Below are 26,827 nucleotides of genomic sequence, written 5' to 3'. Positions count from 1 at the left end.
AGGTTGGAGACCGCTGCTCTAACGCAGTGGTGGGTGACGGGGGAGGGAGGGGAAGGGGTGCATGTACACTCCGAATGCCAGCATTTGAGAGCTCCTGCTGTGTAACACTATAGAAAACCTACAACAGATAGGAATGTAGAGACTGATGACCAAGGGCACCGAATTAGGGAAAGGGCGAGTGGGCAGTCATAGATGAGGTGGAATGGGCTGCTCCTGGTACAGTTAGTCCTCGGCTGACAGGTACTCATTGAGTGACTGTTTGAAGTTACATCACTGAAAAAAGTGGCTTAAGACTTGTTTTTCCACAATAACCCTAACCGTTGCAACAACCCCATGGTCATGTGATCAAAATTGGGATACTTGGCAACTGGTACATATTTATGATGATATTTATGGTATATATTTATGATATTTATGTTGCAGTGTCCCAGGCAACCTTGTGACAAGCAAAGCCAATGGACAGATTCATTTAATAACTGCAGTGATTCACATAACCACTATGGCAAGAAAAGTCGTAAAATGAGGCAAATTCACAACAGTCTCGCTTAGTAACATAAAGGTTGGGCTCAATTGTGGTCATAAGTCAAGGACTACCTGTAGTGAAATATTCTTAGTGAGGTTTTAAGTTTGTTCAAAGCAACCTGGAGGACGAGATAAGCAGATTTGCTGAGCACATGCCAAATAGGACCAGCAAGCAGATACCTGGCGAAGTTTTTGTCTGAAATATGATATTCATTGACCATTGTTGAGAAGATAAAGGTAGTGGAGGCTACACAATGTGAGTGGTTATAAGATGGCTGCTTAGATTCAAAAGAAAGCAAAATAAATAATGTCACGATTCATATTTAGTGATAATTCAGAAATGACCCAATGTCCAACAAATTTCTTTCTGGGAATCTGGGTAAGGAGTCTAATCTCTTAATTGTACTTTTCCAGGACTGGGGAGTAATAGTGAATGAATCAAGATTGTGTTATATTTTCTGCTTATTTAAAACAATTATTTGTTTCTAGGCAGGTAAGTTTCAATCAAATTTAACTGGCTATAAAATGTAGGTGCGTGTAAAACATCAGATCTTTCTTGATTCTTTTTTACACTGTGACCTAGCTGAATTGCAGCTTTCCTTAACTTCAAGGAATTAGGAACTTTCTTCAAAGAACACCAAACACTAAGGGATACTGCCTTAGTTTTTCTTTCACTGCTCTTTTAAGCAGTGACTTTGCAAGCTTAAGTAGCTTTCAGTGCCTTTTTATAAAAAACAAAAACCATATTCTACCCTCAGCTGCTGTGCAGAAGTACTGAAGCACTTTTCTTCCTTTTTGAGAGCTAGTGGGGTGGTTTAGACCCATATTTCCTCTTCTTGGTCCTAAGGCCATCTCAATACTATTCTTTCAGCTTTGATTTCTTCTATTTGTCAGGTGAGAGTATTAGTAATATATTCTCTAGGATGCCCAATGAATATTTGAGTGTGTATGTGTGAATTCTCTAATAGTTCATACAAGTGAACTGCCTCACATCTCTGCAGCCAGATTTTAGTATACATATTAAGCAAGTGGACCCATATTATAAGTGCCATAATGGAAAAGTAGCATCTTGCCTCTTCAATTTGGGCAATGCTATTTATAATTCTCCCATCCTTGACACATTATTTGCAAATCAGGACTGTCTAGAGGCTGCTACTTCCTATCTTGTAAGAAAGTCCAACTTTCAACTGTTCCCTGAAATGCATTTCCAAATCAAAGGTAAAGTGTGAAATTTCCACTAAATTGATTCTTCGCAGCAATATAATCAGAATCTGAGGTTGAGAAATACCATAGTGTGGATGTATGTGTTCATATATATGTGTGTGTGTGTGTGTGTATGTATGTATGTATGTATGGTTTGGTTATTCGGGTTTTCTCCCACGTAAAATTGGAAGTATCTAGGCGGCGTTTCAATGAAGTCTCATTCATCATCTTCAGGCTTGTGTCTTCGACTTTGTGCTTCTCCGAGTAATGTGAGCTTGCAGCTGCTTCTTCCTTTTAACTGCTAGTGGGGGTGTGACTTGATTGGGTGGGGGCTTGGCTGTGTTCTGATTGGATGGGGGTGTGTTCTCATTGGTTGGGGGTTTGGCTGTGTTCTGATTGGTTGGGGGGTTGGCTGTGTTCTGATTGGCTGGGGGTGTGTTCCACGTAAAAAGCAGACTCACACCCACACAGAAGATGAGACACGACCATGGACCAGAAACCGTACCACAGCTGCATCCCTACCCACTTCAAACCCCTCCGACCCATACATGAAGCGAACTGACACCCACCATGAAGATGTGGCACGACCACGAACCCAAACAACAGGATCACAGCTCACCAGCTCAAATCCCCCAGCAACTAAGACTAACCTGAGCACAACCAAGCCCCCACCTGAACAGAACACACCCCCAGCCAATCAGAACACAGACAACTCCCAACCAATGAGAACATCCCCCCACCCAATCAGAACACAGCCAAGCCCCCACCCAATCAAGTCACATCCCCACTAGCAGTTAAAAGGAAGAAGCAGCTGCAAGCTCACATTACTCCGAGAAGCACAAAGCCGAAGACACAAGCCTGAAGATGATGAATGAGACTTCATCGAAATGTCGCCTAGATACTTCCAATTATACGCAGGAGAAAACCCGAATAAGCAAAGATCCATACACACACACATATTAACATTTATTTCTATACAGTGTGGAGGAAACAAACATAATTGACAGGATTAAAAGGTAACCAGATCTTTCTCATATTACCAATTACATTTCTAATTAAAATTTAAAACAAACTATTTTCATGTAAATCACATAGCATTTGCATTGCGAGTCATTTAACCAAGTAATTATATTTTGTAGTTTCCAACATTAGTCAAATAAATTTGTAATATTAATAATTCTCTCAAGATAGTTTTTATAGTGGAATCTTTAAAAAGTGCATATGGTTACATCATAACAATATTTCTCCCATTTAGTAATTTAAATGCTGCTGTTTATAAATAAATAAAAGTAAAATGAAACCTTGGGAGTGACCCAAAACTGCCAATTAAAGTTAGATTCAGGCAAAATTAGTGATACTTTAGTCCCATAATCAATGTTAAATTAGTCATTATTTATTTATTAATCTGAGTGGGATTGAATCAGGGTTGGGTTTCTACCGGTTCTGTCCACCTCTGTAGAACCGGTAGCTCTGAAGAGCAGCAGACATGTCTGCCGATGTTTTTGCCCACTCACCCACCCGGGCTCTTACCTGATCTTTATTTCCTGATTTTTCAACTTCAGCTGCCAAAGGAGGCAAAGCTGCAGTTAGAAAAGCAAGAAAAGAGGGCTGTTTCAAAGGCTGCTTCTCTGCAGACAGCTGCTGCTGACGATTTACAGGCGTGTGGTTCGCAGCCTGCAGGGAAGCTCGTAAATCCCGAACCGATAGTTAACCCTGTCATATCCCACCCCTGGATTGAATATAACTACTTTAGACTGGAAATCATTTTCAGCAAACAATCCTAATAATCTAAAACCTGATATTTGAGAATTAAGTGCCAGTAGATTTCTGGAATTCTAATAGGGGAAAATACACATGCATGTTCAGCACTATTGAAAGCAAAACCTTTTGGCAATAAAGTCACTACAGTATTAAACATATTCAAATCTCATTCAAGTCAGTGGCCTTAAGCATGCATAGCTAGGCACAAAATGGCAGCCCTGCCTCCTCTTCCCCCCATTTCTTCATGTGGGACACATGACCCCACAGGAATTCTTATGACTGTTTTCCAATGTTCTGTGTTTGAGAAGTAAAAGGCAATTTCATAGATTAGATGTAACTATTTTATGGGAGTCAATGGGGATTGGTCTTGAAAAGAACATGTAGCACAGCAGTTCATGCCACAATCTAAATGGTTTTTTAAACTTGCATTTTGAACATGCTTAAAATATATTTCACATGAAATATAAACATTATTTAATAAACACAGCATCCCAATTTATAAAAAGGCTCATTATAAAAAAATTAAGCCCCTGCACCAAAACAAAACATGGTAATTGGGCAGTTACAATTTCCTTACCAGTAGAGTTCAAACTGATCTTCCTTTATGAATCTTTGAGATCTTTATTTTTTGCCTGTCTTTTGCTTTAGACCACTCTTCATTAGGGTTTATATTGTTATACAGTGAAAAAGATCTACAGTCTCCCTGCCGAAGTATCATTGGCACAATAGTGTGTCATGCAACTATGTATTTACATTCTTCTAAAAACATGTTTTTGACTGAAAATGTAATGACTTTTCATCTTAGAAAAAAGATCCTGTTTAGTGGAATCAAGAAATTCCAACTATAGGATTGAACAAAAGCATTTTGCTGTGTGTGTACCAAAAAAATCCATTCCCCAAACTACAGAATACTATTTGCTGCATGTACTTAGTTGATTTATGCTAATAGTTTTTTTTAAAGTTACACGCTTTGCATCCAGGACCAGCTTAGAATGGTTTTAAATGTACCATTGAGAGTACATGTCTTCATATGGTTGCTGCCACAATTAGGTTCATATAAGAAGCATAGCTGACATTGTTAAAAAAATGAAATGCTCACATCAGGAAATACAGTACAAAATAAGGAACACAACCCAGCCAACCAAATATTTTTAATCCTTATGATTTCAAAGAGTGAGTGAGGAATGTACTCTCTCTAAAATCATAAAAAGGCTGGAACACGCCAAGGATTGGTCCAAAACCTTTTTACAGAAAGGTTTGAAAGTGAAGGGCAGGTCCCTGTCAATTTATAACCTTTTCATAATCGTTCACAGTATGTTCCTCTTGTTCATAAACCGAAGAGCAGAATTTAAATGCACACTCCTTAATGTCGGCTATTGGAGAGTTCAAGACATTAAGCATCATGGACACAAATATTTATGCAGAAATTGTCAAAGCAATTTAAAATGTTAACCACCTAGCAGAAATATTGGCAGCCTTGTTGAACCCCAAATAATAATTAAAAAAAAAAATCCAAAGGTAATCATAACATATTTTGGCAATGCAGATGGTAAAATGTCCATGACATTCTGTCCCAAGCTCTGAAGAATACTCTTTTGCTTCAACTCTTTTTAAAAGTCAAACAGCATAGGCAGCCAGCATCAATCCAAAGAATTTCTTAGTAATATCTTAAATTATTCTTTGTGGGGTTTTCTTTTCAGCTTCTCTTCATAGGATTCTCCATATTCATTCACTCTGCTCTTATCCACAGGATAAAGCCTTAGGGTTAAAAAGAAATTGTGACATTTTCTTAATCAAAGTCTTTTCATGCTTCTATTTTTTGCTGTGGTTAATGCATATATACTTATATGTCTAAGATAAATATACTTATATATCTTAAAGTAAACAAAGTGCTTTGTTAACACTTGTTGTGATCTAGCTAAAGTGTGCTGCAAATGACCAGTGCTATGTTGCTACTGTAAGCAAAGAATGTTGCATGTGAAGGAAGTATGATTAAAGTTAGTATAGGTAATCCTTGAGTTACGAATGTAATGGAGCCTGCCAATTACATTCATAACTCGAGGATTTGTAGGAGTGAATCACGCAGTTTGAATGTGATCACTTCCTGCTTTTGCCCATGCATTCACTAATAAATGCACGGGTCATTAAGTGCATGAGGTATCTCAGGGTGGGAAAGGCCATGGGGATAGCCTAAGGATGGAACAGGCCACCCAAGGCCTCCCCAACCCACTGAGATACCTCATGCTTACCCCCTCCCAACCTGCCATGCCAGATTCGCTTACCTTGCACAAATCTGTCTCCTTTGTGCTGTGGTTTCTTTGCCTTGGAGGAAGAGGAGAGCAGGACGATTTCCCTTCCAGCATCCAATCGGTTTGCAAATTGTTTTTCGCACTGAGAGTGAAAGGTTCTGGGGGCTCTGATCTCACACAACTTCAGGCACTCATTTTCTGCCAAAGTGGATGGGTGCCTGAAGTCACATGAGATCATAGTCCCCACAACCTTTCACTCTCAGTGCGAAAAGCATTTGCAAGCTGATCCGACACTGGAAGCAACGTGATTTTGCTTACATTATCTGATCATCTTGCAAATGGTTTTCGCGCCAGGAGTGAAATGTTCTAAGGGGTGTGATCTAGTGTGACTTCTCTGCAAAAGCGAATGGGTGCCTGAAGTTGTGCAAGATCATGGCCCCCAGATTTTTCACTCTCGGCTCAAAAAGTATTCGCAAGCTGACTGGATACTGGAAGGGAAATCATCCTGCTCTCCTCTCTCTTAAAGGTAAAGAAACCGTGGTAGACAGGAGACACACCTTTGCAAGGTGAGTCTGACATGGCAGGATGGAAGGGGGAAGCAGTTGTGGGGAGCAGGGCAGGGGAAATGTGACAGGGAGAATATGGGAGGGAACCTTCACTGCATATAGTAGATGATGACTTAGAATGCAAGAGAAGCATTTGGCATACAACATGAATTAATGAATGAAGTGAAAGAAAAATGGTTAAGCTATGACTCTAACATTATTCTCTAAAGAGAGCAAGGTAATATATTTAAATGATGGTGCCTAAAGTGGAATTGATTCAATGAAAACAACAGTGGCAATGAAGGTGTTTATTATGAATAAAAAAAAATCTAAAAGTATATTTCAGAAGGCTAAGCATCAGCTAGACTGTTCAGAACATATATGAAAATAGGAATTCATAAGTTGATAGCTGTATGTTACACTTTGCTGAATGGTGATAATGAACAGGGAAAATTGTGTAAAATTCTGAATGAATAATTATTTGATAGCGTCAAAAGCTCTTGTGAAAAATGGATATGAAAATAAAGAGTGAGAGAAAGAGATGAAAGAATACAATGCATGTCTAACACTAACCATCTAACTAATGAGAAGAAATTTAAAGAAAAAAACCCATACCATCTTTGGTAAAGGTACACCAAGAACACCACGTCATCTCTAAAGCAAGCCAGCCGATGAGATGTTGGCATTGTAATAATAAATGCAAAAATATCATCAATGAATGTGTTGAATGCCTGTTAAGTAATAGACAAGAGGATGCAGCTTGTTTAATGGCATGTAAATTACGTGTTATTTAAAATAACAACATTTTCAAGCAAATCAACTGTTTTTGATGACACAATATTTAAACAGAAGAGCTGAAGCGAAGGTAAAAAGAATGTCATGTTAAGGTTATAGATAGAGGGTCCTTCTCTCGGATAATGAAAATGTAAGTTAAATATAGAACAAGCAAAACCCATTTGCAACATCCAAATGATTTTGTAATTTTTTAAAAATATCCTTAGTATGACAGGCTTACCCACCTCATAACTCAAGCTGACTGTAGCAGTTAATAGACTCATTCAACTTAAGAGCCATAAGGTAGGTAGCCAGCTTCTCCCAACTTTACCAAGGCAGCTCCAAGAAAGGTCTACACTGAACTTTCACTGACTTTATGGGCTAAATAATGTTGCCATTATTATAAATGCTAATTCCATTATTAATTATGCATGGTTAATGCACTATGCTTACAAGTCATGTAAATACCACCTTGAGATTCCTGTGCATATCGCCAAAGGCTCCTCCAAGTGTAGCTTTTCATTATATTCTAAATCTAAGCTGATCTTCCTAGGAGTCTTAAAATCTAAAAGTAAGTTATTAGGGAACCTGAGAAATAAAAGTGCCCCAAATATTCGTTTCAAATTAGATTACAGACCTTACAATGAATATAAGACTTGATGGTTCTCTACAAACTATACTATTAGAATTATTACCTAATAATGCAGTTGAATATTTTTTTAGGTAATACTAGATTGGCAAATAAAATTCCAACTGTAGCTTGATTTTCAAGTAATAATTAATGGCTCAGGAGCATAAGTCTTAAGTTGCAAAATTAACTTACTTTGTATGTGAATGCTTTCCATGGCAAATGTGCAACAGATTTCATCTGAAAAGCAAGCAAGCAAGAGGTCATAAAATATATTATTTTTAAACAGTTGAAGGTTGGATTAAATAACATGTTACAATATTGGATTCAATTGTTAATTACCTTATAATTTACAAAAAGTTGTGGCAACATAAATAGAAATCCAAAAGCATACACTCCTGTTGGAGGGAAAAAAAATCACATTGTTGGTATGGTAGAACAATAACAGATATCCATTTTTATTTACTCTTGCTTTTAAACATCAGGATAGACTTAGTGTGATGCAATTTAATATTGAGCTTTTATTTCAATTTAGGCTCTCACCCTCCCTTATATTCATATTCTTTTGTAGAAATGAAGAAGACCCCTATAAAAATTTAATTACAAATATGTTACATTAATATTTGAAAAAATAAGGCATAGGTTGGAGTGGGAAATCAATGAAACAGACAATTCCCAGAAAAAGTAAATGACAAATTCTTTTTGTGTGTCCCATGTATGTATGTGTGTATGTGAGAGAGGGAGATGTATTTATAGAGCCATCCATGCCATGTACATCATACATCAGAAATTCATCTTGATATGAAATTTATTTTACAATAAATTAGCATAAAAGTATGGCTAAGAAATAGAAAAATTAGTCCACTTTGTTCTACAGGTTGCAAACTTAAAACTGAAATTACAGGAGCAGCATATCAGCTTTATTTTACCTCTTGCAATCTGATCATACTACCAGCCTAATATATTAACTTCTAGACAGTTAATGCAAATGAATGAAATGGCTTGTTTTAGCATACATACCATATGTGGATACTTCCTTTTTTTAGATCTATCTCAGCCACTAGACCATCCCAGGACCTAATACTTTAATTGATCTAAATCAAGCTGGATTATAGCTGTGGTTTTTCTCCTCCCCCCAAATATGCTCTGAAGCAATGTACAACAGCAAGTATAGCTATTCATACACCTACCCACTTCCAAAAATACTATGCCTCAGTAACTTCTTTTGGAAATAGTTTTAAAGAACTAGATTTCAAGAAAAGCAGTAAAAACTTACACTTACCATTGACAAAACTATTAATTAACCATGAATACCAGCTTATGAAAAAGAAAAGGAGAGAATTATTTTCATTACTGATCATTTAAAAAAACACAACAATTAACACGTAAACATGTTTCCTTGCTCTAGTTTTTCTGTGGACTTCATATAAAGCACATGCAAACCAAGTCATGTATACACATAGACACAGATGTATTCCATACTGTATATGGCATAAAACTGAAAGTCAAGTACAATATTTATAATATATAAAAGTATGATATATTACAACCTCCCACCACTTTAGCCAAAGTATTTACATAAGCAAGACAAATCAAAGAAAAAGAGAACATAAAGTAAAAATAAATTAAAATTAAAAATTATTTATGTTGATATTTATATATTGGCAACCTCTGTCATCTGCATTAATGGTAGATAGTATCTGAGAAAGAAAAAAAAGCATCTCATTTTTTTTTAAAAAAAGCCCCTCCATGTTTTTTAACATTTGCAAAGGTTAGTCGCTTAGATATAATTAGTTTAAGAAATTCCCATGACTGGTTGAATTTGGCTATAAACCAGAAAAGTCTTTAAAAGTTGCACTGTGTTGCAGGCTTTATGTTTATTAGCATTACATCTATGCTTATTCCTGTAATGATCATTTTCTGATTTGGCAACTTCAGAAGACAAACTGTAGGATTTGCTATCAATTTTTGATAGAAAGATAGATGGAAGGCTTTGATTAGATAAGGCAGTGGAGAGAATCTATATAATTCTGAGGAAGAAGCATGATATTTATAAGAGGACAGTTGTTGGAAATACACATTTTTTGAAACATTTTAGCACCTTTTATTTATACTACCAAAAAGGTAATGTATTATTATACCTTATATTTTTAAAATAATGTATATCAGCTTACCTTTTGTACTTGATATTCAACAAAGAATAAATTGCACCTCCAATACACAATGGATATAGCAAATATGACAAATATTTCATAGCCTGAGAGAGAGAGAAAAAACAAACAAACATAAATATTTTCATCCTCTTTTCAAATGGCCTCATGGATTACTCCATCATTATAACACCCTTGTACAAAATAATTTGCTAACCTGAGAGGTAAGGCTGATGCGCCTTTGGATTCCATGATCCAACATTCAGTGAACTACAGCAAATTCATATATATTGGTAAGTAAAAGCTGGGCAAGAAGACACCTCATTGGAATAAAATCTGACCATTTCAGCCAGCGCTGCCATCTCAGTATAATAAAATGGAAGTTTTGTAAACTTCAATATAAAAGACCCAGAAGGCAGAATAACATTAGATTTTTTTTTTAAAAAAAAAAAACGATTTCTAAGCAGTACTAAATATTTAAATGCATCAATGGCTCTGCCTACAGAAGCAAAATTAGAAGGAAGAGACCATCATTTTTAAAGCATGTATATTTTTTATAAAGAAATAACATCAATCAAATTTAGTTTCTGTGCTGGTCTTAACCACAATTTTTAAAGTTTAGCCCTGAATTGGCAACTGATCCTAGGACTAGAAAAATGTTTGTCCACCTGCTTTAATTAATGTCCTTGGGGTGTGGTCATGTGATTTAGCTAATTAATGTATATGATCACTTTCAATTAATAGTATTTAAACGATTAGGTAAAATTATACCTAGACCACAACCAGCCAAGAACTGCTAAAAGCTATTGTTATTAGTAGTCTTTAACTTATCTTTTTTGACGTTTGGATTGGTTCGGAATAGTAACTGCCTGGCACTTTGTGTAAATATTAATACTGGATCATAATCCTCTTGAAAATTAATCATTAAGATATGAATCTTCCTTTACGAATTAGTACAGATACTTCTCAACAGGAATTCATATTATTAAAAAACTGACCTTGGAATTTTGTCTGGAAAAGGCAAATTATTTTTGTAGATATCACTATTGATTTTTCATCACCACAGAATTCTTTCCACACAGCAATTTCCAATTTATTATTCTGCCTTCTATGATGACAATTTAATTTTTTTGCCCAATAGAGTATGTTAGACTATTCATATGTTCGAGAGCAATAGAAGAAAACGCCATCTTTACGGATAATCCTCAACTTACACCATCCGTTTAACGGCTGTTTCAAGTTACAATGGTATTGAAAAAAGTGACATGATCATTTTTTACACTTAAAACCATTACAACATCCCCATGGTCATGTGATCAAAATTCAGTTGCTTGGCAACCAAGCATGTATTTTTGATAGTTGTGGTGCCCCGGGATCATGTGAAGCTCTACTGTGACCTTCTGACAAGAAAAGTTAATGGGGAAACTAAATTCATTTAACAACCGTGTTACTAATGTAACAACTGCAGTGATACATTTAACAACTATGGGGGGAAAAAAGGTGGGGCAAGACCCGGGGTGGGATTCTACAGGTTCGCACCTATTCACTAGAACCGGTTGTTAACATTCTAAACAGTTTGGAGAACTGGTTGTTAGAAGAAATTACTTGCCTAATCCTGAAAGGAAGGCAGGAAGGAAACATTCTGGTGTTGCTTACAGAAACTGCCTCTCCGTTAACTCTTTTTACATACTTGGCAAGACTAGACTTCCTGTCTCTGGAACTTCTCTAGAGTTTTTTTCCCTTCCTTTGCTGGTACTTTGCTTGTGTGGAGTGACCATTCAAAGTTACAATGGCACTGAAAAAGTGACTTATAATCATTTTTCACACTTACGACTATTGCATTATCCCCACAGTCATGAGAGGCCAGGCGAGGAGATGCGTGCCTTGATGTGAGTGATGTTGAGTTGACCACGCTCAGCCAGTCATATTACCACCAAGCCACGCCCACCAATTAAACCATGCCCACAGAACTGGTTGTTAAAAAAATTGAATCCCACCCCTGGGCGAGACTCATTTAAAAACTGTCTTGCTTAGCAAAGAAATGTTGGACTCAATTGTGGTCATAAGTAAGGACTACCTGTATAGTAAGAAAGCATGCTTTACTGCTTCCCAGTTTGATTTTGTAGTCAACTCAGTATTGGTCTTCACCATAAAAAATTCACAAATCAGTAAACTAAAACTAATACTAAACAGAGAGTTATTTTACCTGAGTATCATACTCCTCAGTTTTCTTCTCAGACTCAGTAAATGCTCCAAACTATACAAAATATAATAATTAATCAGTATAAATTATTTTATTTATACCAGAAAAGAATAAACAGTCCTAAAATAGTCAAAAATCTATCCAGCTTCTGCAAGCCAGAACTAGAAATTGCTAGAAATTTGGCAATCTTTACAGTGGTTATTTAAGTTAGGTCTTACAGAAGACATACTGTTAGTTCTTGATCGGAAAGATAATTAAGATTTCTTGTCGATGTATACTATGATGAAAAAAGGGACTTGATATAACCAGTATGGTGACGTTGTAAAATTGGAACTGTTATGAATAATAATGAAAAATGTACAATAAAAATATTTTTAAAGATTTCCTGTCATTGGATTTATGAGTGCCAGACGCCATGGGTGGTACAATGGTTAATGTAACAATACATGGATTATTAACTCAATCTCTATATTTGAACAGAAACATATATCCTTATTTACAGGAGACTTGTATATTTGCCTGCAGACTCCATAATAGGCAGTGTGTCAATTTGAGGTTCATTAAGTCTTTAGTTGGGCAATCAATATAAAGATTTAATTCCAAAGTGCTAGGTGGTCTAATTACAGATCTTACTTTGTACAGATTAAACACACTATCACACACAATCTCTGGAGAGATAAATTTTGCACATATACACTTTGGATTTTCATCTGGTTGAATTTAAGAATACTGTGATAGATAGATAGATTGATAGATAGATAGATAGAGATATATAGATATAGACAAGGGTGGGATTCAACCGGTGTTACTACCGGTTCGGTGACTATATTTTGCATGCGCATGTAAACAATACATCAGCTGTGCCACCCGATAGCTGAAAATGAGCCGTTTGAAAAGGCTCATTTTCCCTGCTTTTTCAACCTCAGCTGTGCCGCGCAAAGCAGCTGAGGTTGAAAAAGCAGGAAATAAAGGACAGATAAGAGCCTGGACGGGTGGGTGGGCCAAACAGCAGCAGATACAGAACCGGTTCAGTGTCTGCTGCTCTTCGGAGCTACCAGTTCTATAGGACTTGGCAGAACCGGTAGCATTCCCCCCCTGGATATAGATAGATAGTTATAGATAGTAGCAGTAGTCTAACACTATACAGCCTGCAGTATACTTAAATCCAACCAGATGAAAACCAAAAGTTGTGAATAGTTTGAGTAATTCACATAACATTTTAAAAAATGAAATACCTTTATTGCTGGTATCAGACCATTCCATTCAATTGTCATTTTCAATGCTTTCTTCACTTTCCAAAGCTAGAGGATAAAATATGATTTTAAAGTTTTAATGTACTGTATATTACAAATTTACTTGTCTCACTATATAACCTGATTATTATATTTAATTATAATTATACCTGAATTCTTTGGCATTGGTATTTAATTCTAACATTTCTTAAGTATCTTTTCGAAAGAACATGAATTGTCATGATTGTTTAACAATGACTGCATAACAGAGAAATGATATACTCAGCTCTGTTTCTATATACATGGTTCTACAATTAAACGGAATGTATGATGTTCAACCTTTAACAGGTGTACTACGGTATTGCTTAGGACTTCACTCACCTCAAAAGCAAAAACTACATATCAACTCAGTTATATTTAACTAACATATGCTGAAATAAATATTTTCTTCTGATCTTATGGTCAAACCATGAATATAAAAATCTTAATTTCTCAAATGATTCTTATAAAGCCATTCCACACTTGTTTTTTCTCTTATATGAGATCTATTGTGCAATAAGGTTATTGTATGGCTAGAACATGTAGTTGCAGTTACCTTTGTAAGTCCAAAGTATAGCTAATATGAACACACACACTATATATAGCTCTAAAGTTCATTTAAGAAGGCAAGCCTCAAGAGAAGGGGCAAAAAATATCAAATAAATGAATCAGTCTTTCAGATAACTAATACTGAAGACTCAGGGGAAAAAAAATCTAGCATAGAATATGCCTCAATTGTACCTTTAATTTAAAAAAGCTCTTAAGAAAGTGAAGATACTCCTAACAGTTTTGAGTAATGGATGCTGGGAATCCCAATAATGAAACAATAGCACCTCTTTGCTCCTGCATTGCTCTTCCTTTCTCTACATGACCAGGAAGACGTAATTATGCAGAAGAGCAGAAATGACAGTACATACTATACCAAATAGGGATAAATATGCAAATAGAAGTCCTGCATCCCATCAAACAAATCAAGTAACTGATCTCAGCCAATTTTTTTTCAAATCTCAGGATGGAATAGTTGACATATTGTTCAACTAATTTCCATCATCATTAGTTCATTATGAATCAATTTAGAATACAAATCACTTGTAACTAAGCTGGTTCTGACCTATTAAAAGAAATTTAATCATGACAGTTTAAATCCTTGCATTCTTACTAAGCTGCTTTGAGAACTCATCTGTCTGTGCTTGTATACGTATGTATCACATGCAGAGATAAATAGCAGCTCACCTCAATCACTGCTCCAATACCAGCTGGAATCAGCACCAATAAGCTGGTTTGTTCATCCAACAGAAAAAGAAATATGATCACAGTGCTGAAACATCGCCAGAGCACTGCATGAAAAGAATTCACATTAGTGCACTGTGGATTTTTTAAAAACTACATTGTACAATTTTTTAAAAAAATCTGGATGCATTTGAAAAAAATATCTTATTTTTGAAAAATAATTTAAATTGGAATCACAAATACAAACCATTTTGTTAAACTATGATTCTCTAAATAAAACCTAACCACATTGCACAACATACTAAGCTAGTTTGCAAACTCTAATAGCTAGCTTTAAACAACGTGCCAAACTAAAACATAGTTTGGCTTGCACAATCAAACCTAAGTTTGAATAATTATAGTTCTACATATCCACACAGAACCAACTAATAATTATAGTTCTACATATCCACACAGAATCAACTAACAGCATTATAGCATTCTTTAAAATAGAATAATAACAAGCACTGAACAGAATGTTAAAATTTGGACCACATCTTAAAACTTTTTTTTTTTTTTGCCCATTGTATTTTTTGTTCTAGACATGTTGGCTAACCCAGACGTTAAAGATATATTCCTCTAGCACATTTTCCCCTTCCTCGAAGCAACACAAAGCAGTGCTGCAGGGACTAGTAGCAGGGAGGATGGCTACAATGAGGGCAATGCAGTGGAGATGAACCAATGATTCCCACATAAATAATGATGGGATTTGATGGCTTACCTGATAATTTGCCTGATTTGTGCTGAATCTCTCATCTTCTACTATTTAGGAATAACAACGATGAAAAACACAATCCTGATGAACAGGATTTGTCAGTCCCATAGTGGAGTGTGTTATAGTTTTAGAAGCAGTGTAAATTTTTGCTTTCAATAAGTATGTATAACATTGAAAGCCTACACAAGGGAAATATGTCTTTAGGGAAAATAAAACAATGGAGGGGGACTCTTCACAATAATCGTTCAGTATATTCTTTGAGACAGCACAATGAAAGTAGATCAGGACCACAGCATGATATTTTCTGTGGGGGCCCTGCTATTTTAGAACATTCTAGTCTCTGAAGCCTATTCAGTGATATCTGAAAGTACTAGAAAAATCAAATTAAGACAAAATTGTTTCAACAAGTTTTTAATTAATAGGATTGGTGGAATATTATCTAACCATTGCTATATTCCTTCATATGGGGCTCTTATTTTACAGCAACCATTTAACATTTTGTTTAAAATTTCCATAGTTATATTTTCTTGTAGTAAATGGCTGTGTGCATTGCTAGGCCTGGAAAATATCAAGAAAACATGTAAGTAAATATGCTACGTACCTGCTTTTGTAGACATGCCAATCATACTCTTCTTTTTCTTCCAGAAGCTGATGTCATTTTTGAATGCAAGGAAATCAAAGAGAAGCTGCAAATGCAAAATATCACCATACCATTAACACTTAAAAAAAAAACTGATGTAACAACATCAGTTTAGGGCTGGCACAACCTTGCACTTTACTAGTTTTACACATGCTCAGATATAGTTGACAATATTTCAGGATGCCGAAAGAAGGAAAACATTTAAAAGTTTCTGTTTACTGTGTCCCATAGAGTTGTCCAACTCTTAATGCTAATACACACACACACATACACACACTTACTGTAACATAAGGGGGGGGAGTGTTTTTCAACCTGAGTCCTTTGGATGTAAAGGACTAGCTGTTCATTAAACTATATAGCAAGAAACATGTTCATGAACCATTTTAAATAGGAGCCTAATATACAGTATATATGAGGCAGTATCTTGTTATACATCAATATAATTTTATATTACATATATGCATATCAGTATTGTTATTAATGTCTGAAAGATATGATCTGCTTACATGGAAAGCTGCAACAAAAAATGTCAATGCAAGAAAATAGAGGTTTGTATCCACAAATATTCCCTTTACTTCATCAGCATCTTTTTCTGAAAAACCTAGAAGAATAAACAGAATACATATCTGCTCATTAAGATAAAACAGATGTTCTTAGAAACTTAAGTTAAATTTAAAATATTAAATATTTATTATTTTGTAAATACTGAAATAATTCTTGCAAAGCTTTATTAAACACAGGGAGCATGTTAACATACAGTTTTAAGCAAAAAAAATAAAGCTTCAACAGCCTTTCCCATGTGCAGATTGACATTGTCCAGACAGGAATAGTCTCACCGTGCATGTAAGTAGGTGAAAGAAAGCTGGGATGCTTTGTAGAGCTTCTCGACTTCCAATTAATTTTCATAATATTGAATCATAAATCCAACATACAAGTAGTCGATGGGTTACAACAGCAACTGGGATTGGGATTGCTGTTGCTAAGCAAAATGATGGTCAAGCACAATGTTGTATGACTGCATTGCCTAGCAATGGCAAGCTGGACAATCCTGGTTGCTGTAACCTCAACATACATGGGTCATTAAATGGGAAGCAGCAGGAGCCCCAAGTAAGGAAAGCATGTGTGTCATGGGAGGAGAGAGGGGTGCCAAAGCGGGTTTGGGGAGGCACTGGGGAAGCTAGTACAGACTGCATGTGAGTCATTGAGGGCTTGGGACATCAGGTGCAGACTGAATGCAAGTCAAGGGAGGTTGGGGGAAGGTTTGGGAGGCCCATCACATGCTATGTACAAGTTGAAGGAGGCCTGGGAGGGTGAAGACTATCCCTGGGGATGGTGCTGCAGGTGGGCATGACTTACTGGAGCAACTTGCAATTTCCCTGCCCGCTTTTCTATTGATTTGGCTTGTGAGAAGCCAACTGGAAATGTTGCAGATAGTGATATTGTTATTGCTAGATGGGCACCTAAATGCCTGGATCATGATCACATGACTGCAGGGATGCTGTGATGGCTGGAACTTCAGGGACTGGTTGTATGTCTATTTTTTCAGCACCATCTTAACTTTGAATGGTTACTGAATGAATGGATAGAACCTGAGGACAACCTGTAATAATTCAATTTTTTTAAAAAAATCATGTGGAATTCCTAATCAAAACCCTTATCAAAGAGTCCACTGTATTTCCATGAATAATCCAGAAATAGAGGCTTACCAAATTGCTGTAGAGAGTAAACAGCATCTTGCATATGAATCCAAAACCGCAGTTTTCCCAATGATATTTTATCATATGACACTGTAAGTGGAAGTTCTGTTGTTGAACGGTTTATAATCTGCATTAGGTTAAAATATTTCACCAAGATTAATAACAAACTGGATATTACTGAAATATTTTACCAGTATTAGCAGTTGATAAAAATCGCTAAGTTCTAATTATACATTCTTTTCAAAATATTCAAAAGAAAAACAATACTGTTCAGAAATGTTCCTCGATAATACTTATGAAATCAGTATCGCCTAAATGTTATTTTGCAAATTATTATCGTATCATTTGTGGTAGAAATTATATTTAAATTATGTAAACTTCACCAAAAAAATAAGATAACAATTAAATATAAAGAGCAATTCAATGTATTTTGAAAAAAACTCTTCCATCTATTCCTTCAGCTGCCAATCCACGCATAGCTTACAGGGATTAAAACAATTTAAAATAACACACACATGGCCATGCCATTGGGGGGAAAAAAATCCACAAAAAAGTAAGAATGTGCTCAGATTCAATAATAAGCTCATATGTATAAGCCCTTGCCCAGTTCCTTAGAAGAGAGATAATTTGGGAGTGTTCTTTTGAAGGACAGCAGAACCAGGGATGCACAGAGCTTCGATTTCAGAGGAGGCAGGTAATAGAGAAGATGAGAACTCTAATTCACTAAAGTGCTGTTTTAAATTTATACATTTGTTATTTTAACTTGTACTATATATTTAAAAATAAACACATCACTGAAACAACTTTCCCATGAAGAAAACGTATGTTTTGAACTTTTTCACTTAGAAAATGGGCAGATACTGAGAGGAGGAGGAGACCATGAAATTAACATAGGGATAGTCTTTTTTATCTCCCTCTCATATAAACTACTGCACAAGCCAAGACTAATCAAAGTTTGACACAAGGTGTATAAATACATTATGGAATTCAATGCCAAATGTTTATTGGTCTGGGACCACAAAGAAATATTTTCATTTGCATACCAGTGTTGTGGTACTTGTCAACTCAAACTCTAATGGCAATAAGGTACCAATAGTGGTTAGCTTTCCTATATAAAATGCTAGAGAAAATTAGAACAAATCCTGTTACACTCATATGCTGCTGCGGAATTTTCACTTAACATTTACGAGTTGTGATATGGTAGTAGCACACTTAGTTAGGCTCATATTTTATAAGTTTATAAGTTTCCACTTATAAAGTTTCTCTTACACGTATTCTGCTGTACAAAAGAAACATCATTAATTCTGAAATATTTTCACTGACATAGGAAATATGTTCAGTGTGAGAAGCAGACTATTATTGGGGCTTGTGGATACTGAATTAGAAGAGATTCTTTAAAACATTAATTTTGTACATGGTAACAGCAGCAAGATTATTATATGAACAAAATGAAACAGAATTGAAATTCTTGAAGGAAGGTATAGTAAAGTTGTCAGGATTAGCAGAAATAATAGAAGCGCCCTGTTAAATCAGGGAGAAAACAAGTGCTTTTTTTAAAAAAAAATGGAACCCTTTTATTGGTTTTTTGTTAAAAGAAGAAAAAAGTGAAATGATTTATGAATTTAATGATTGCAAAATATGAGAATTAAATATTGGCTGAAGGGATTTCTGAAGGAGATAAAAAGAGAAGAGACAATGGATTTATCAATATATATTGAAGAAAAGATCAGATGTTTTTTCATAACTTTTATTTTCTTTCTTTGCACTCCTTTTTAGATTTGTCATTTACTTTCTATAACATTCTCAGTAAAGATAAAGACTATTTAATTAAAAAAAAAAGTTACTTACCATTAAATCTTTTACTCTGTTACTCAGCTGATCAATAAATAATATTGGAAGATAATTCACTGTCTTGCCCAATTGTATCCTGCATTTAAAAAAAAATTATTATAAATACATCAGTTTTGATACAAAGATTTCCATCCTAAATAATTAATTTTACAATATGTGTCTTTCAGAAACAGGTGTCCTAGTATATCCGATATTGTGTAAGTCAGGGATGTCAAACTCAAAGCCTAGGGCGGGTCCAGATCTGGCCTGTGAGGTGTTTAGATCTGGCCTGGAGGGCCGACCCAGAAATAGTGAAGGACTGTCCCATGGTGCCTCTGCCAGCAAAAATGGAGCTTGTGAGGGCCACACATGGCCTTCCTGAGCTCCATTTTTGCTGGCAGAGGGTTGCAGGAGGTTGTCCCATCCAAAAACAGACCTCGCAAGGGCCATACATGGGCCCCCAATCTCTGTTTTCACTAGCACAGGGTTGCAGGAGGCTGTTGCAGTAGAAAATAGAGCTCAGGAGCCCATTTTCACTGGTAGAGCGCAAGAGCCACCAACACAAGTGAGGTCATGCTAGTCATGCCCATCCTGGCCATGCCCTCCCCCCGACCGAGGTAAAACACAAACCTAATGCGGCCCTCAATGAAATTGAGTTTGACACCCTGGTGTAAGACAAGTCTTAGATTGAACATATACAGATAGCCCTCATATACTGATCATTTGTTCAAGTTCAAAGTTACAACAGTGCTGAATAAGCAGATTGACAACTAGTCCCTGAAGATGCAAGTGTTATAGCATCCTTACAACCATGTGACTGTGATTTGAGCACTTGGCAACCAGCACATTTACAAAGGCACAATGTTCAGCAGCCAAGTGATTGTCATTTGCAACCTTCACAGTGGTTTCTGATAAGCAAAATCTGCAGGAAGTTGCAAGTTGTGGGCACATGATGTCTTATTGACCTGTTGTGATTTGCTTAATGACTGCAGTGGAATTGAGCCATGGTCATGTGATTTTTCATTTTATGACAAAGTTGCCGGTCCCACTTGTAGTTAATGAGTGCCACCTGTACATAGTTGTTTATTTTTGGACCAAAAAGGAATTTTCTATTTGGATCAGTATATATGGAATGTAGGCATCTCCTATACACCCTAAATTTATATCTCAGAACTGCAAAATAGGTAAATGTCATTGGGCCCTCAAAACAAAAGAACAGTCGGATAGGCTTCTGATACTAGAGGTAAAACCCTGTTATGAATATGGCAATGAGGTCTGAGAGATAGCTGTTTTCTTAAGAGATCTGATTTTAAGTTCCTTGTTAAACATATCATCTTGCAAGCAAATAATGAAAGCTTCACATAGTTTAGTATGGAATAAACTCTCAGTTTACATTAAGTTATGCAATCAATTTTTATACATCTCCCAACTTCTTTCAAGTTGCTCAAGGCCCCCAAGAAGTGACTTTTCTTTTTTTTTTTTATCAGCAACATCTGAAGTAGTTTAGAGGAAGAAATATGTCATGCTCAAGGTTGTTTGAAATCTGGAAAGCTTAATAACTAATCAAAGGTTTGAATATCAATCTTTATGGCTGAATAAATATATAATAATTATCTTACTACTATGCTAGGCAGCAGTCGTTTGGGTTAGCTTCAAAGCCCCCAAATGCAATTCAATTGCTTTCAAAGATTAAGTCATTTGTTAAAAGCAATCTGAAAATGAAAAATGTGTTGCAATAGCAGCATTTCCCAACTTTGGCAACTTCTGGGTTCACATATCTGGAAACTGTCCAAGTTAGGAAAACTGCATTGTTTTCTTTTGATTGCTACTTTGCACACAGGTTACAATGAGACAGGATCTTGGAGTCTGGAGAAACAAAAATATGGTCCTCAATAGCAAAATATTGTTTGCCCCTGTTGAAAGCCATGCTATTAAAGGCAATTCTTTATCCTATGTGGACTTTTAACAAAAGCAAAATAAATTAGTAGCTTACATTTTCATATATCTGTGTACATCAGCTGGGAGAGAGGATCCATCGAAGACAAAGTCTTCCACCATAACATTTAAGGTCAGCCTAGACCTCCAATGTGACACGGGTTCATCTAGGGCATAGTTCTGCTTTTTTTCTGTTTCAATTTGCTATTTAATTAAGAAAAAAATGTAAACAAGATTTAGTATGACTTCGCAAACATACATACTTGCAACAACAGAATAAAACTATCATTTAGTCATGACTTAAACACTAAAATCACTCATCACTAAATATCTCCTTGCATCGTCTCTCTAGACCAGGGATGTCAAGTTCACATCGTCACAGCAGCGTCATGTAACATATTGGAATATTTTCCCCCTTCACTAAACAGGGTGTGGGCGTGGCCAGCACGTGATGCATCCATCCCGAGGGCCAGGAGTTTAGCAGCCCTGCTCTAGACAAATATTACATTTGAGGGGAAAACTCAAAATCACAGTAACAGAGGAATCACTTTACAAACTTCTACAAAGAGAGAAAAAAGCTCAAAATACATTTTAAAAAAAATCAAAATAAAGCAGATATAGAATTGGCCGGTTCAGGACAGATGCGAGAAAGAATTAACTTCATTTGACTATATTTGTTACTATCAAGGAAAGCATGTATTTTCTAAATTGAATACAGAAGGGAAATGATAGAAACCACTGTGGTATTTCACAGAAAAGCAAGCATCTCTGCCCTGTTCATGATTTAAGCAAGGCCATTTCTAGCTTTTTAATTAAAATTTTTAAAAAACCATCCACATTCCTATGAACAATACATCATTTTATTTCATTCGTTAGCCCTTTAGATTTCAGAACCCACCCAACCTCAAACAGGGGAAAATAATCTCACCTGGGTGATAGGTTCTCCTGTAAGAAGATTTATTTCCTCTGGTTTAGGTACCATATATGTAGTGAGAGGGCTTACTATATGCACTTGCTTGCCATCATGCCAAGGCAGAATTCCAGCATGATGAAGAAATATGTAGGCATACAATGTCCCATTATTTCTTGTTTTCTTTGGTACAGAAACATTAACTGTTCTAAAAAAATAAAACATAGTTTATAAGAATGCTTAAACTTGGTCATAGAGATAGGGTAAATACATATCTGTTTCATTCCAAAGGTGAATTACTAGCATTTTAATTGTCACCAATAAACTGTTCTTCATTATTTGAGAACTTTCATAATTAAGGTTGAAGTATTTTACAGATGATGCTAAAATAACAATCAAAATCTAGTTTAGATTTAAATTAAGCATCAGTGGAAGCTGGGCAGCATATACATTTAATAAATAATAATAATGTCACATAACACCCCAGATTTAATTGTCTATCAGAAAGATAAAAAAAGTTTAGATAGAGGATGTGGCAATACCTGGAGACAGCAGAATAAAAGAGAACGAACTAGAGAAAAATCACAAAATACAAAGACCTGCAAGTAGACTAATAGACTATGACAAAAGAAAGGAAAGGTAGTACTAAGTACACCTTTACTACACCTAGTAATAGGTGCCTGGGTGCAATCCCAAAACAACTGGGCACAATTTGACCATTATTGGCATTGACAAAATCACAGTCAGTTTGCAAAAGACAGCTTTACTTGGAACAGTTCACATCCTGCGACAATGTCTTTAACACCATCAAAGAACAACACCTGACTATTCCAGGTCCTTGGGAAGGGCTCAATAAGTGGATAAAAATTCCACATCCACACCAAATATATGGCTGACTGTGCAACAAACCATAATAAATTGGAATATTTTGAAATCACTAGAATTTCAATTAGGTGAATTTCAAATGGGTGACTTTGGGCCAGTCATGCTCTCATCTTACCTCACAGGGTTGTTATTGTGGAGAAAATATAAGGTGGAAGTAGATATAATTGCCACCTTGAGTTATTTTTAAAAATAATAACAGCAAGATTAAAAATGGTTTTTTAAAAATACATTTGTAAGTACCACATTTGATAAAAGCACAAAACCATTTACAATTCATACAGAAGCAACTTTATGCCTTCTAATAAACTGAGCAGGGTTCCCAAAAGCTTATGCCTTCTAATAATACGTGTAAATTGGAAAAAGTGCTACTAGACTTTTTGCCATCACAGGTTAATATGGCTCTCTTCCTACATCATCTACATTTTTTGCAGTCCAATAAACACTCTGCTCATGGGCTATGACTGTCATCTCCATTTTATGTAAGTCTCTACAGGTCTAACAAAAAATAAAACTGGTTTTTACATAAATAAATGAGAAAAGAATAGATAGTAGTTGAGAGCTGGAAAAAAAAGCTACTTTCACTTTTGCAAGAGACAACAGCAATACGCTTCTGAGATTTCTGTCAAAGTCTACACTGCATAAGAAGCACTACTTCTTATTTTGTTTCTTGCCAAAGGAACAGTAGCGAAAAAAAATTCTATCCATCCCATCTGATACAGAATTGCAGTACAGCAAAGTAGGAGTTTGCAATAATACAAATAATCTTTGTTATAAATTATATAAAGTTTATGGAAAGTTTAAGCAAAATACATTATGTGTAAATCCAGAAAAACATATAGATAAGCTTAGAATTACACTTTAAACACACTTACCTTGAAGTAAACCTTATTAACATCATTAGTCTTACTTCTCATAAATGTGATTAAAACTGAAAGGTCAGATTGGTCTGATATCTTGTAAGCTTGTTAATTTTTTTTGTAATAAAAAGAAAAAAAGCAATATATGACTTGGATTTTTTTCTTGAAAAATATTGTCCAATGAGTAATAGGTATTTCTATAGTGATTTCAACATATGTTAATACAGACACTAATATAATATAATATATAGGGATCAAATATAATTTACTAAAATTTCATTTCAGATGGGTACAAAAGAGATCTTTTGAAAAAAACTGAACACATAAATTCAAATTACCTTTCAAATTTAGTTTCAACATCAAAATTGTCCACATTCAAAACCAAGTCGATGTTATTTTCAGTGCCTATGTTTGAGCGTGTAGTTGTATAAACACTTAGCTGAAACAGAAGAAAGACCATTAATAATTGCTGTTTTGCTGGGTGGCTTAAAGATTCCTGCCTTAATTGTTCTTTTTTTTTTAAATCTTGGATGACATGTTTCCCCACTCTTCTCTCTCCTTCTTTAAAAATGGTTTGGTCAAACTGAAAAAAAAACAAGATTTAAGAAATGCATGCAACTTCCTTCTCCCTACTCATTTGAGTCAATTTGTATGCCTCATCAAGATGAAAGGAACTCATTTTAGTAGTCAATTCCCTGTAGTTTGGCAAGGACATAATGAGTTTCCTGTGTGTTCCTACTGCAGATTCAGGGTGATTGACAAGTAAATCATAATATATGTACCATCTGTAACAATCTTCTTGGAAGGGTGCAAGTTGTACACCCCGTTCAAATCAAAGATATCTCTCCATCCTTCTTCTAAAAGGTGGGAAAAGAATAAAGCATAAAATATGGAAAAGGAGAAAAAAAAAACAATTCGTGAATTAGTGCTTACCAAAATTTGGTGTTCCCTCCAGATTTGATAGAGAAGCAGCTGATATAGATTGGAAGCTAATATATTTAGTATGCCAATACATGCCTACTTTTTGTTTACTAAACATATGTAGTTCGTATTAATGGACCAATAAAGAGCAGGGAACAACACTGCTGTTTCTTGACTTACGACCACAATTAAGTCCAAAATTTCTGTTGTTAAGCGTGACAGTAAAGTGAATATTGTCCCATTTTATAAAGGTTCTCGTCACAGTTAAGTAAATCACTGCAGTTGTTAATTTAGTAACGTGGTTGCTCAGTGAATCACCTTCCTCACTGACTTTGCTTGTCAGAAAGGTGCAAAAGGTGATCACATGACCCCAGGATACTACAACTGTCATAAATATGAGATAGTTGCCACATTGATCACGTGACCTTGGGGGCTGCAAGGGTCAGAAGTGTGAAAAACGGTCATAAGTCACTTTTTTCAGTACTGTTGTAACTTCAAACAGTCACTCAATGACCTGTCGTTAAGTCGAGGACTATCTCTACTCCTGAAGGCTACAAATTTATATAAAAGAGGCACTACTGTTGTTTCTTATCCTTCTACTCCTTGCAGAAGTTGTCAGAAAAATCCTAGCAACATAATATGTAGAAAGAACTGGGCAAAATAGAAAAAACAGTATTGCCATATTGGAAAAAGGAAGGGAAAAAGGCAACACTGTAGACTGCCCTATGGCAAATACAGGTAGGCACAACTCCCCCTCCCCTATAGGAGGCTAAGGAAAAATAAAAATATGCTATTTTCAGGGCTAGAGTGGTAGGACTCTGTAGAGCAGTACATCCCACAACAAAGTGCTGACATTAAGCTATGAGATAATCTGCCTACTTAATGCCTCCCTGGATCAGGGGAAATGACACTGGGTTAAATAATCTGTAAAATATACTCTGATGAGGCCCTTCCAATTGCAATGAAAGGGGCTTCTGCTTTAGAAATTTCAGGTGCAGCATTGATCTTCCATGTTCACTACGGCAATAAATAAATAAATAAATAAATAAAAACCCAACCTGTCAAAGTTCACCTGTCAAAGTTCACCTGTATCCAGTCGGGGGGGGGGAGAGCAATTCCGCCGCTCCGCCCCACCCCATTCAGGAAGCGCTACTGCATCGCTGCCAACCATCACCGCTCCTCTGCACTTAGGACTCAGGTGGGGAGAAGGAAAAAAGGGGAACGGGAGTGCTCACCTGGAGCTTGGGCCGCCGCGCCAGGTAAGGCCGGATGCAGCCGTCGTTGCCTTCGCCTTCGTGGATGGCAGCGAGGCAGGGCCGGGTATGGACGATGCCGTACATCACCCAGCAGGTGTGTGCCACGTAGACGGCAAAGAGCCCCACCGCCAGCCCCGTCAGCGAGCTGCGCCTCGGCAGCATCGCCCCCCAAGACCAGCGCCGCGGCCGCCACCGGCATCGACCACCCACCACAGGGAGCAGCGCACGACACCGAGCGCTCTAACTCCGGGCCGTTGCCCGAGGCGAGCGCGGTCAGCTCCCCAGCCGCTTCTCTTCTTCGGATCTCCCGTCTTTCGACAACGGAAACGGAGCGGCCCGCGCGGAGAGTGCTGGGAAACGTAGTCTCTTAAGAGGACAATGGAATCCCGGGCGAGCGTTTGCTGGAGTCTGCCTGCAATGCGCGATAGCCTGAAAGTTATAAAATATTCGACCGCTTGTAAAATCGACTCTGCTTTAAACAAGTCACCCCCCAAGCCATTAGATGTTGCTGCTCCGTATAGTACAGGGAACTTTTTTTTTCCAGGTTAGGTCTGGTAGCTCTAGCTAAAAGGGTATTTCCAACTTTCTTGTGGGAAGCATTTCAAA

General features: G+C 36.4%; 1 protein-coding gene across 1 annotated transcript; it reads right to left on the bottom strand.

Annotated features, from left to right (window-relative positions):
* Window positions 1-4,622: 4,622 nt before the first annotated feature.
* CLPTM1L (CLPTM1 like) lies at window positions 4,623-26,540 on the bottom strand. The gene is made up of 17 exons (XM_026701016.2): window positions 26,201-26,540; window positions 24,383-24,483; window positions 22,321-22,510; window positions 21,451-21,596; window positions 19,476-19,554; window positions 17,637-17,754; window positions 16,437-16,531; window positions 15,892-15,976; window positions 14,540-14,643; window positions 13,271-13,336; window positions 12,039-12,089; window positions 9,857-9,939; window positions 8,965-8,999; window positions 8,025-8,080; window positions 7,878-7,922; window positions 6,896-7,011; window positions 4,623-5,244 (listed from the first exon to the last, which is right to left on the bottom strand). Exons 1-17 carry the CDS (start codon window positions 26,381-26,383, stop codon window positions 5,160-5,162), a joined length of 1,638 nt encoding a protein of 545 aa, XP_026556801.1. The 5' UTR covers window positions 26,384-26,540; the 3' UTR covers window positions 4,623-5,159.
* Window positions 26,541-26,827: the final 287 nt, after the last annotated feature.

Source organism: Pseudonaja textilis, chromosome 3 (assembly GCF_049901715.1).
Source record: "Pseudonaja textilis isolate UNSWEBS1 chromosome 3, rPseTex1.2, whole genome shotgun sequence".
Classification (NCBI taxonomy): Eukaryota; Metazoa; Chordata; class Lepidosauria; order Squamata; family Elapidae; genus Pseudonaja; species Pseudonaja textilis.
This window is presented reverse-complemented; position numbering and strand designations above follow the sequence as displayed.